Source organism: Microcaecilia unicolor, chromosome 11, assembly GCF_901765095.1.
Source record: "Microcaecilia unicolor chromosome 11, aMicUni1.1, whole genome shotgun sequence".
In the NCBI taxonomy this organism is placed as follows: domain Eukaryota; kingdom Metazoa; phylum Chordata; class Amphibia; order Gymnophiona; family Siphonopidae; genus Microcaecilia; species Microcaecilia unicolor.
This window is the reverse complement of record NC_044041.1, coordinates 17,418,284-17,431,830: the sequence shown is the minus strand read 5'-3', so window position 1 is coordinate 17,431,830 and position 13,547 is coordinate 17,418,284. Positions and strand designations below refer to the sequence as shown.

Here is a 13,547-nt window from a genome sequence, read left to right as displayed (position 1 = left end):
ATTATATAGGTTACCTCAATGTGCCAAAGACAAAAAAAAAAAAAGCCCTATACTATATATTGGCTCTATCAAGGCTTGAAAAATCAAAAAAATCAATACTGAAGAGCAAAAAAATCAAATGTACACCACCAAAATATAATTTTGATCTAGCCACTAACAGTAAGCTATGATAACCAAGGAATAATATAATTATATTAACCAAACGAAACCTCAATAGCCCAGGGCGCCTACATCAATGGCCAATCCCTGAAAGGGCTTATCACTGGTTTCTCTCACTTCTCTGAAAACAAACCCTAGCGGAAGTGAGAGAAACCAGAGATGATAAGCCCTTTCAGGGATTGACCATTGATGTAGGCGCCCTGGGCTATTGAGGTTTCGTTTGGTTAATATAATTATATTATTCCTTGGTTCTCGTGGGTTACTGTTAGTGGCTAGAGCAAAACTGTATTTTGGTGGTATACATTTGACTCTTTTATCAAGGCACCATATTCAGGTACTCCCTTGTGTCAAAAATGGCCATTTTCTCATATACAAAAACAGCAGGACTAGATTGACAATAACAGGTCTGCCATATCCTGCAAAAAAGTCAGAGATAGAACTTCAGTACCCTTCTGTGGCTGCTCAGCTCACAGCAATGCCTGTCAGAGAATGTCTAATGCAGTGTTACCCAAGTCTGGTCCTGAAGTACCCCTTTGCCAGTCAGGTTTTTCAGGATATCCATAATGAATCTGTATGAAAGAAACTTGCATATAAAGGAGGCAGAATATGCAAATCAAGTTCATGCATATTCATTGTGGATATCATAAAAATCTTGACTGGCAAGGGGGTACTCCAGGACTGACTTGGGAAACACTGTACTAGGGTGCAGCTGAGTAGTTCACAATTAAAAAAAAAAAAAGGTTCAAGGAGAGAACAGGTTGGGGGGGGTTGCAGAACAGAGCAGACAAACACAACAAAAAGCGAGGAGGAAAAAAAGGGTGGGGTAGAAAGGGATAGACTGGGATGCTGCTGGCAAAAGCAAAGGAGATTTGGGAGAAAAAAAAAAACCCCAAACAAATAGGAGAAGTCATTTATGTGCAAGCGGGAATAACCCAAGTTTTAACCAGTGTCTTAAATTTCTGGTAAAAGGACTCAATTTACCTTCCAAGAGTTTTTGATACTATGTATTTCTCTCTCACTTCCTTTGGATATTCTGATTGGACATCCGTCAAGTCCGAAAATACAAAAACTAGAACACAAAAGAATTTCAGACTTATTGTGTTAAAATTAAAAGGAAAAGAAACCCACAGAAAACATATTGATAACATGTCTTTACTTGGTCAGATGAATCTCCGCTTGTCATAGCAACGCACACAACAGGAAGATCTATCTACGTAAATCCAGAAGGAAGGAACCAAGAAGTAGTAGAGGATAATGCAAATGACAACCAACCAGGGAGATTAATTTCAAAGCACCAAAATTATGGACCCGACACGGTCCGTGTTTCAGCAGACACAGCCACCTGCCTCATGGGGTCACAATCAAAAAAAGAAAAAAAAGAAAGATGGTTCACGATCAATACATATACATTAATATTCCTATCTAATTAAAAGAATAAATAATGTGTAAAGTTAAGAAATATACTGTGAAAGAGTAAGGAAAAACTGGCACCTCAGGTTAACCGGTTATGATATTCTTAACCGGTTAAGGCTTCCTATCTTGCAATCACTTCAATTTTGCATTAGATCTATACACTGTAACGCACTTTTTCCCCAGCAGTCAGAACCAGAAAGCCAAGCTGAACTCCTGCACCAGGCACACTTTGTTTGATTTGACTGCCAGAGGTAGGAATGTGTTTTAGGTTCTTATTTTAGGGAATGGGATTTGACATACCACCTTTCTGTGGCTTATGCAACTACATTCAAAGCAGTTTACATAGTACCCTGTTTCTCCGAAAATAAGACCTAGTAGAGGTTTTGCCGAATTACTAAATATAAGGCCTCCCCCCGAAAGTAAGACCTAGCAAAGTTTTTGTTTGGCCCCGATGGGACATGGACACAGAAACCATAATTTTTTTTGCTGCAACCCAAAGACGAAAGAACATTAAAGAAATGCAGGAAACAAGACTGAGGTGGAAAATCTATCATCCAGTGGACTCCTACCATCCTCCTTCACGCTTTTCTGAAGATCAACTACTGGTACGTGAGCCCGGAAAGAAAAGAAACATCCCCCTTGCAGAAATAATAAAAGAATATGAGTAACCGAGCCCTTTCGGCGCTGCTCCATTGCCCAAGGGCTAAGTCAGACTAGAAGGATGGAAAGTGTTGCGAATGTACAGGAGGAGCGCATAAAGCGCCACCAATGGGGAACGGGGTTACCGTAGAATTTTTTTTTAACTTTTGTAATATGGTAGGGATGATCCTGCGCCCTAAGCCCTCTCACAACCTCCCAAGACCCCCATCCAGAGCAGCCCGGCCCCACATTCCATTACCTTCCCTAGTGCATACCCCTCCCTCCATTCCCAGCCCGGCCAGGGCGGCTGTGCTCCGCTCGAGTCCTGCGGTCACTGTGGGCAGATAGGCGAGCCACGGCCTACGCCTGCAGGATACCGCGCCCCACTTCAATACTGTTCCCGACCGCCACAGTCCCCCCTTCTACTCCCGAATAAGACATCCCCTGAAAATAAGACCTAGCGCATCTTTGGGAGCAAAAATTAATATAAGACACTGTCTTATTTTCGGGGAAACACGGTATATTCAGGTACTTATTTTGTACCAGGGGCAATGGAGGGTTAAGTGACTTGCCCAGAGTTACAAGGAGCTGCAGTGGAAATTGAACTCAGTTCCCCAGGATCAAAGTCCACTGCACTAACCACTAGGCTACTCCTCCACTCCATGTAGTTAATACATGTAGGTTATAAGGTATTTTTAGTGAGGATATTATTTTTATTCAGGTATGTGACATGTCAATACATGGCTTTTTAGACCATTACATATATATATATATATATGTATATATATATAGATATATATATAGATACATATATACAAATACACACACATATCTATAAATATATATATTGTTTTATATACATCTATATATTGATAAGTGATTGTACAATTGAAGTTTTTTTTTCACGGTATCTAACTTTTCACATTATTATTTTAATTAGATAGCAATATCAATGTAATGTATATGTATAGTGATTGTGAACACTTTATGTAGTTTGATTATGACCCCTGAGGCAGGCAGCTGCGCCTGCCAAAATACAGACCATGTTGGGTCCATAATTCTGGTCCTTTTATTAATCGACATGATTTGATTTGCTTACTTTATTTATTTTTTGTCTATTAGATTGTAAGCTGTTTGAGCAGGGACTGTCTTTCTTCTATGTTTGTGCAGCGCTGCGTACGCCTTGTAGCGCTATAGAAATGCTAAATAGTAGTAGTAGTAGTATTAAAGAACTTTGAAATTCGTCTCCATGGTTGGTCGTCATTTGCATCATCCTCTACTACTTCTTGGTTCCTGCTATAGTAATACACCATTCTGCAGCATTTTCAGTAGGTATCAGTGCCTCTGAGGGCAAATGTCATACAGGTCCCACGAGGGCCAGTCCTCAAAGTAGTATAATGAACCTTCTGTTAAGGAAAAATTATGTTCTTACCTGATAATTTTCTTTCCATACCAGACCAGTCCAGACTAATGGGTTGTGTCCATCTACCAGCGGAAAGAGACAGAGAAAATAGTTCCAAGTAAACCGCCCCTTAAGGGTATCGTGCAGCCTGGAATGTTCAGTATTTCGAATAGCCAAGCAATGGTGCCCTGAAGTCTAGAAAAAAAATAGTTAATACCAAACAGGCATACTCTTGGAGCCAATATGCAGAACCTCACTGTTCCTGCTTGGCCAAAGGCAACTGCAATCTCTCCTCACTGTAAAGTAAGCAGGAGGGAATGGTCCATACTGAGCTTCCTCAAGCACAGAGAGATCTACCCCTGAATCTGGGGAAAGAACTCCGTGATGACAAGTAACAGGAGTCATACAGAGCTGGCACAACAACAAGTGGCAGGAGACTGAATAGAGAAGATGAAGTAGGCAGTGATGTAGGACATCCCAGCCTATTGAAGAATTGTGGAACAGCTAGGGGATACCTAAACGAAACAACACTGACAGATATTAGCCAGGGAGGGCACCTGGACTGGTTTGGTATGATTAAAGGAAAGAAAATTATCATCAGGTAAGAACATCATTTTTCCTTCCTTGTCATCTATACCAGACCAGTCCAGACTAATGGGATGTAGCAAAGCAGTTTCCCAAAGGGGGGGGGGGGGGGGGGGGGGGGGGGGGAAGAAGAATGCATAAGGTTGAAAAATCAAAGCTATACACACAGCAAAAAACTGATCAGCAGAAAAGGATTTGAATATCCGAACCATCAGGCTACCAAAATGGAACACAGTTAGACAGTGGAAAAGGAACTGAAGCCGTAGGACGTAAACAAATGTCCTGAGCAAAAGAAAAAATTACGTACCCCTGTCCCAAGAGTAGTAAAAGAAGCAGAAAAAGATACTCATGCCAAAGGACCCCCCTTGGAAGGAAGGCAACAGTGGTATCCGAGCAACAAGGAGAAGAACTGTCTCTCTTAGACCAGGATCCACTTCTCAAATCCTTGGCAGGACAAAGACTAACTCCCAAACCTGCCGGTCTGCCATGAGCACAAGATGGTCAGACGAAGCAACCCTAACAAGTACTAGGAGTATGCAACACCAAACAGTGTGCCACACTTCCTAGAAGAAAGGAAGCAAGGCCCAGGAACCACCCAGACCCACACCTAGAGAGAGAATCAAATTACACAGAACAACAAGAAACTCCAGAGTCGAGAGAACCAAGTAACTGGAGCGCTAGTCTCTCCAGGAGAACCATGAAGAAAGGGCAGCAGCATACCAGGGTACAACCGTAGAACGAGTCCTCCTCGCTCTGGACTTGGGAATGAAAGAACAGAGCCAAGAGAACAAAAGGAGACAAAGAGTCGAGAGTCACACTGTGGAGAAAAGACCCCCAAGGTGCCAAGTAGCCACAAAAGGAGCAGAGACTAATTCAAACTCCAGTAATAGAGAAGCTTCTTGCCAGCCACCAAGAGGCTACGGCAAGAAAAGGTGCCACAGGAAATGGTAGCTAACAGGAGACAAGACAGCCTTGTCTAGCAGTCTAAACTGCGGTATACCACAGCTGTTGAGAAGTTACTGCATCCAACCTGCAGAAAAAAAGCTGGGGTTGACCGACAAGGTGAAACAGTGTCCAACAGGCAAACGTGAAAATAAGCTCCACAGTCAGAGACTGAACTGTGCTCAAGGGACAGAAAAGAAGCTGCGCTCATCAGGCAGAGTAGGATCCGTGCTCAACGCGAACAAACGGATTTGCGCTCAAAGCACACAAACTGAGCCACGCACCACAGGCAAAGAAAGAGTTGCATACCTCTGGCAAAGATAGAAATGCACTGAACAAGACGAAGAAGCTGAGAGTAACAGACAGAGGATGAGCAGTGCCCCACTGAAAGAGCTGGATGTTAGAGGTACCTGCAGAACTGACGCAGCGGTAGTGACGGAACTGTGTATAAAACGCAGACAAGGAGCTGCTTTCCACAGGCAAACAAGACAGCCATGGGAGGTAGGGGAGGGAACCAGGGTCACTGGATATCACCCTAGCTGGCAGATGAGGAACTCAGGACCACCGAGTATCATCTAAAACTAGCCCCAACATGGCTACCAGCACACCCCTGGTTCCACTGTCACCAGAAGAATCTGGGACAGGAGTTACCAGCCAGCAATCCAGAGCAGCTGCATGATCCGTCCACTATCCGCTAGGAGACAGAGAAAATACTGAACATTCCAGGCTGAACGATACCCTCAAGGGGCGGTTCACTTGGAACTATTTTCCCCGTCTCCTTCCGCTGGTAGATGGACACAACCCATTAGTCTGGACTGGTCTGGTATAGATGACAAGGAAATGTCTGTTAAAGACAAAAGCTTAGCTGCTCTCTAGACCCAAAAGTACAGTGGGGAATAAGTCAATGCCTTTCATATATATCCATCTAGAGCAATACACTGTTAGCTGATAAGTTTATCCTTAAAAGTCAGATATTACCTTTGTTAGTTTTAACAGAAAGTGCAATTTCATCATTATTAGTTAAAGGTAATCTGTTCCCTTTTCCAATTTCTTCCTTGTTCAAAAACGTCCCATTGCCACTGTGATCCTCAATGAATACCAGGAAGGAATTCCCAGGCCCCATTTCCTGTAACAGATCGGAAATAATTCATTATTGAAAAAGGCTCCTGTTCCAAACAATCCTAATTTATAAATACCAACTGCAGCACCTAACAAGGGCAGTATATTTGGTAAGATTCAGCTTCCAAGTTCAGCAAAAGGATCATAGAAAGTAAAAGCCATAGAAGTTCCTTATTTAAACTTGGAACACATTTGCCAATTCTGGCCCCACTATGGCAACATTTTCTTTAAAATTGATTTTTTTTTTAAACCTCACTCTTTAGCTGCTCAATAACTTCTTCTACAATGCATATTTAAATCAGCAATAGAGAATGACACGGGGACGGAGCCCACAGGGACGGGGACAAACTTTGTCCACGTGTCATTTTCTAGTCGGAAGGGTAGAGGGTGGTGGTGGGAAGGAGGGTTATTATAGCTGCTCATTGTTATTATTGTTTTCTGTTTGTAATTTATACACAACAGTTGCACATCATATTGTTCCTTTTTATACTTTAATAAAAAGATTTAAATATAAAATCATAAGTGTCCAAGGCTTCTGTAGACAAGGACAAAGCCGACGGGGTGGGGACAAACTTTGTCCCAGTGTCATTCTCTAATCAGAAACCATCACATGGCTTAAATGGAACTAGTCAACACTGCTCGGGAGAGATACAGAGCTGAGTAAGTCAGCACTGAGGTGCTTTGGCACACATGCATGCACATTTCTGCATCCGCTATCATAATACACAGAATCATGTAAATAGGTCCTGAAAAATGCTACTTGCCTGCTAAATTGGAACAAATATCTTTTTTTTCATTGGACAAGGTGTGAACCTTGGCCCCAATCAGGGTCCTAAGAGAAGGTGGTGACATAGTCAGACCCAATTATTCCCTGGAAGACGCAGACAGGTACAATTGCCAGAGAAGAAATACTGATCATGCAAGCCTGCCGCCCCCCTTCCCCCCACCAACCCACGCACAAATCTTTAAAACGTATATTTCTCCTGAAAGAATTATTCAGATATTGTGTCTACTGTGAATGTGGGGAGGGTGCTGCTGCTGGCTGTTTGCTTTTTTTTAGAATATTCACATAAAATGTCCACTGTAGTTATTCAGGAGACTCATTTTGCAAGCAAGATCTGTTGGAAAAAAAGTCCCACTCAAATTTTTGAGAATTTAGTACTAGAGTAAATGGAAGGAGAAATTATGTCTTACCTTAAATATCTTTTTAGTTAGGAGCGCTGTTCTGAACCAGTGTTATCCCTTACCACTAGCAGATGGAGGTAGAGAAAACTGAATTCAACCAATGGCATCACCAGCTATAATCTGTGATGCTCTCTGGAACAAGCCAGTATGTATCTGCACAAGCAGCAGAAAGTCCCTTCTGGAATGCACACAACCCCATCAACCACTGCAGCTGCAATGATAAGCAAGTGAGCAAACCACCACACTTAGTGCTAGAATATTGTAGTGCTGCTATATGGACACTGCATGACTGAGAAGTCCCGGTTTTATGCATTTTTTTGTGGGATTTTACCAGATGGGGACTGTGCATATTTGAAGGATTGATTCTGCAACAGTACAAAACTGAAACAGTATAACTGATTTGCATGTAAAAAATTAAAAAAAAAATTTTTTTGAAAAAGATTTTTGAAAAAATACAAGAAAATCATTGGGAGGTTTTTGGATCAGTGATTACTTTTTCACTGTGCGCTTCTAAGTAATTTGTGTTTTGTTTGCCACAGTAGGATGAGATCCCTTTTCCTTCCTTGAACAAAGAAGTGTTGTTGAATCTTCACGTTTGAATTTTGAGTTGTCTCTCAGTATTAGTGAAGTAGATCGAAGTGGGGTTGTACTATTCAGCATAGATACCACAGAAAGACCAAGCCCTAGAAGAGACTTCATTTAATCCTGTATGAATTCTCTCTATATATAAAAGGCACCACCAACGTTCTAAATGAAGCCTCCAGCCGGAAGTGTGAAGGGGGAGAGATATCCGGTTTCCCCATGAGTGTCTGCCCCGCCCTCGCTCTCTCTGTAACACAAACAATGAAGGAAAACACAGCAAAGCAGGAAATCAAATCGCTCTCTCTGTAACAGTGAAGTGAAGGGCTCAGAGGGGGGAGGGGAGAGAGGGCAGAAGCCCTCACTATCTCTGTAACACAAACACAGCACAGCAGGAAACTCCGAGGGGGGAGGGGACAGAGAGGACAGACAGCACAGGGGAAGGGAGAGAGGGCAGAGGGCACACACACTCCCACATGCACACAGAAGAAAACCTTGCTAGCCCCCGTTTCATTTGCATCAGAAACGGAGCTTTTTTTACTAGTACTTCACTAATAACAAGCCTTGAAATAATACTACACCAGGAGATGAATCTTGCTTCAAAATGCTTGTATGATCACACTTTAGTAAAATATGCCATGAAGTGCAAATAATGAACTGACACACACAAAAAACCACTTACCCTGAAAATTCTAAAGTGCTTCTTGCTGTAAGTTTTAAATGTGTCAGTCCGATTTAATATTGGCTTATCAAAACTGTAGTCACACTTTTTGTCTCTACCAAACCAATATTCATCGGCTATGCAGTCTGCAGGAAAGAAAATAAAAATACAGATAAGTGCTTGACAGGGAAATTCAGATACCTTTAAGATGAATTTCAGAGCCACTCTGCCTCAAGTGAAATAGTAGAGCTGTTTTCTGCATACGGGAAGAGATTCTATATATGGTTTAAAAAAAAAAAAAAAAAAGCACTGAAATCAGTGCCGAGCGTATTCTATAATCGATGCCTTGATTATCGAATATGCTTAAGGACATCTCAGCACCTAAAACTATGCCCATCTATATACACTAACAAAAATGTGGAATGCAAATTTCTGACCACCACGAAACGCCCATTTCCCCGCCCATAACTATGCCCCTTTTAGTCTGCGCGTGTTAGAAATTCGGCGCACTTTGTTACAGAATACACTTAGCAAGTTGTGAGTGTAAATTCTAATCAGTGCAAACTAGTGCTCATTACTGCTTATTAAGAGCCGTTACCAACGCTGATTAACTTAAGCCAATTCAGTTATGTATGTTATGGAATCTACAATATACAAATAGGAATCCTTACAATTCTAATAACTTTCTCAGAAACTACTAAATCCAAATAAAGAAAAGTTTACAAAATTTTTCACATAAGAAATACTTACATTGGACCTGAAAACAGTTTAGGACCTAATTAACTTTCGTAAATCACTGAAGACTTATCTCTTCAACAAGGCATACCACAATGATCCATAATAGGAACTGTAACGCATTACCACCTACCTGATAGTTTGAATGTTTTATCTGTGTACCTGATTGCTTAATTTTATTATGTCATCCATGCTCTTTATGTAATATTAATTGTATCTTTTACTCTGGATTGGCGAATGCCATGCCGGAACATTGTAAGCCACATTGCACGCAGAGCCCTCTCTGTTGGCATGCGTGCCGTCGCCTCCTGGTTCCAGGGTCCCCGCACCCCTCTCCCTCCCTCCGAGTTCCAGAGTCATTGTCCCTCCCTTCCTTTGAGCTCCAGGCCCCCTCCCTCCCTCCGAATTTTAAGTCATCTCTTGACTTACCTCATCGGGGACGGGTTATGGCGGCCGGCAGCAGCGCTAAAATGCGTGCAGGCTCGGCCCTTCTCTCTCTCTGAGCTCTGGTCCCGCCCTTGAGGAAACTGGAAATGAGGACGGGACCAGAGCTAGGAGAGAGAGAAGGGCCGAGCCTGCACGCATTTTAGCACTGCTGCCGGCCGCCGTAACCCATCCCCGATGAGGTAAGTCAAGAGATGACTTTTAAAATTCGGAAGAAGGGAAGGGGCCTGGAACTCAAAGGAAGGGAGGGAGGGACGACGACTCTGGAATTCGGAGGGGAGGGAGGGACGGAAGGGGCCTGGAACTCGGAGGGAGGTGGACGGGGGAGGGGGGCTGGCACTTTGTGATAAATAATTAGATTTTGGGTTGCTGTTTGGGCACTCGGGTCTCTGAAAGGTTCGCCATCCCTGATATAGAGTAATTCAACCATTTACCATAATGCCCTGTGCTAGCCCAAAGCATGTCTCTTATACTGAGATCGTCTTCTTCCTTACTGGTGCATTATCATCATCCATTCATGAACATTACCAAATCTGTTAATGGCAAAATTATCCTCCGTTCTTCTGAACTATTGTTCTACTTTTCATAGTTCTTTTAAATTGTACTTCAGCCCTCTTTTAATTTGCTCTTCAACAATAGTTCAGAAGAACAGAGGATAATTTTGTCATTAACAGATTTGGTAATGTTCATGAATGGATAACAAAAATGCATCAGCGAGGAAGAAGAAGATCTCAGTATAAGAGACATACTTGGATCTATAAACAATTTATGAATAAATAATGGGCTAACACAGGGCATTAAGATTAATGGTTGAATTACTCTATATGGACTATGGTAGCATTTATGTGAATTTAAGGGGGTAGTGCACTTAATATAGGTTGTGTCTTTTTGATATATAATAAAATTTAATTGTGTTATATTAAGTTTGTATTTCTTTAATATATGAAAAAAATGTGTAAACTTTCTATATTTGGATGTTACAGAATCTACGCCAATTTCAGCAAGGATCTCTAGGCGCGCTATATAGAATCCTGGGGACGATGCAAAATATTGTAAGGATCCCTGCCCTCAGGACCATTCCAAAGCAGAGTAAAGAGGAGGTGTAGATCATCTAGTTACAGCAGCCCACTTCTGGTATAATTTATTTATTTAGATTTTGCTCACACCTTTTTCAGTAGTAGCTCAAGGTGAGTTACATTCAGGTACTCTGGATATTTCTCTGTCCCAGGAGGGCTCACAATCTAAGTTTGTACCTGAGGCAATTGAGGGTTAAGTGACTTGCCCAAGATCACAAGGAGCAGCAGTGGGATTTGAACCGGCCACCTCTGGATATGGCCTACCTCTTTATAGATCAGAGACCCTTAGTAAGTGGTGGTGGCGGCTGTGTGTATATGTTAGGAGCAGCAAATTGTGCAGGGGCCAGCCAATGGGCCTTCCCTTATTTTACACCCAAGTGAAGATTCCTCGACTTTTCTAGTCTGTGTCCAGTGTGACGTGACTGACAGGCTAGAGGTTTTACCCACCCCCCTCTGCCTGCTGTTTGATAGGAGTGAAGTGGCCGCTTGGAGGAAAGAAGCCTCACTTAGGAGCTGGGCTGGAGATACAGTATACAAGATTTCTCTTAAGAAGAGTCTCGGCGGAAATGGATATCAGGAAGGAGACGACGTGTGTGGAACCAAAATGGGACAGGTTTACTTCAGACTCAGAAGACCTTTCATCCTCATGAACCTCAATACGGAAGGAAATTGGTTTGCCCCAGAACCTGGAAGACCAGTTATCCCAAAAGATTATTATTGCTAGAAGGATCATATACGCAGATAGTATAGTATTTTCGTTATCTCAGGACTGAAAGACTGCCTCAGAACTGTAACGTTTTGCATTCAAGTTCGGTAAATGAGTTGGAGCTCCTCACTTCTGCCTTTGAGTGAATTTCTATGCCATGGCCCTGAAGGGAAATCCCTTTTTCTGCCCCCCCCCCCCCCCCACCCAAGCCTGTTCTGAATACTACGATAAGAGCAAAATGGGGAGAAAAATCAGAAACAGAAGTGTTTTGTGGGGGTCTTGGGATGTGAGCTGGCTATGCACCACCCCGAGACCAGGGCAACCCTCTTACATAATAGAAGATCTTTGGCCTCTTCAGTAGGGTTACCATTTTGTGTCCTCTGAAAAAGAGGACACATGTCACGCCCCCTACCCCGCCACGCCTCATGCCCCGCCATGCCCCCTTCGGGTCCTCTTTCCGCCCCTATTCCCCTCCCCCCCTCTCACATACCCCCCCCCCCCCTCACTTACTATCTAGCCCTGGTGGTCTAGTAGCGTCTTCTCTTCGGGGCAGGAAAAAGCCCCCTCTTTCCTGCCTGGCGCGCTGCTGCCCTTGCCTGCTGCATCCTCCTCGATCTGGCTGGGGATTCAAAATGGCCACCGAGAGTTGAAGCGGCCTCGCGAGAGTTCAACTCTCGGCGGCCATTTTGAATCCCCAGCCAGACCGAGGAGGATTATAGACAGGGGAGGCAGCGCTCCGGGCAGGAAAGAGGGGGCTCTTTCCTGCCCCGAAGACGTCACTAGACCACCAGGGAACATGGTAAGGAAGGGGAGGGGACGGGAGACCAGACCCACAGCGCCGATCGCCCGCCCACACGCACGCGCCTGCCCGCACCCCGCACAAAAATTTGCTAGGTCTTACTTTCGGGGGAGGCCTTATATCTACCAATTCAGGAAAACCTCTACTAGGTCTTATTTTCGGGGGATGTCTTACTTTCAGGGAAACGGGGTAGTAACATAGTAGATGACGGCAGAAAAAGACCTGCATGGTCCATCCAGTCTGCCCAACAAGATAAACTCATATGTGCCACTTTTTGTGTATACCTTACCTTGATTTGTGGCTGTCTTTTTCAGGGCACAGACCGTATGTCTGCCCAGCACTATCCCCGCCCCCCAACCACCCGCGCCGCCTCCCACCACCGGCTCTGGCACAGACTGTATAAGTCTGCCCAGCACTATCCCTGCCTCCACCAGTAAATTTAAAAAAAAAAAAGTTATTTTTATCCTACTGACTTTTCCTGTCCAATACTTTACCTATACACATGTTCAACTGCTCAAAGTAGTTCTTTTTAAGTTATGCTTCCAAATTCTTTAAATTTCTCTCTGAGGGCTCAATAATGTCACAATCCAATCTTTCACTTAAGAACAAATATGCATTACCATAACGTATTCTTCTCTTACATGTATGTATGTACTTTAATGCAACACCTTTTGTAACCCTGCTACCTGGAAATGGCAATCGCCATGACGGCAAATGTAAGCCACATTGAGCCTGCGAATCAGTGGGGAAATGTGGGATACAAATGCTACAAATAAATAAGTAAATAAGAGTAGCTATTTCTAACCCTGTTAATCAGAATAATAAAATAAGGGTAAAAGTTACAAACCATGATTTGTAAATCCCAGCCCAAGTGCCCAGAGACGACCCCAGGGTTGGGGCTCCTCTATTTCTAGATCCTCAGGAATGGACGGAAGGTCCTGCACCTGCACAGTATCCAAAGAACTCAGGGTCCCTGAAGCCGAAGAGGATGACTGGCTGGAAGACGACTGGGGACCACTGGATGAACTGGAACCACTCTGAGACTGCTGGGATTCACCTCCTGTCTCTCGAGACATCTTAAAAACAACAACAAAAAAACCGCT

At 43.3% G+C, this 13,547-nt stretch overlaps 1 protein-coding gene across 3 annotated transcripts in view; it reads right to left on the bottom strand.

Annotated features, from left to right (window-relative positions):
• The window catches only part of CHEK2 (checkpoint kinase 2), a 76,343-nt gene that overhangs the window by 50,147 nt on the left and 12,649 nt on the right, over positions 1 to 13,547 (bottom strand). For all 3 annotated transcript variants that reach the window (XR_003943767.1, XM_030218233.1, XM_030218234.1), the window contains exons 2-5: positions 13,292 to 13,520; positions 8,706 to 8,830; positions 6,119 to 6,266; positions 1,141 to 1,228 (exon numbers count right to left, since the gene is read on the bottom strand). Coding sequence is in view for 2 of the 3 variants with exons in the window: in XM_030218233.1 (XP_030074093.1) it covers positions 1,141 to 1,228; positions 6,119 to 6,266; positions 8,706 to 8,830; positions 13,292 to 13,520 (590 nt within the window). In the remaining variant the exon portion in view is untranslated. The remainder of the gene's footprint in view (positions 1 to 1,140; positions 1,229 to 6,118; positions 6,267 to 8,705; positions 8,831 to 13,291; positions 13,521 to 13,547) is intronic.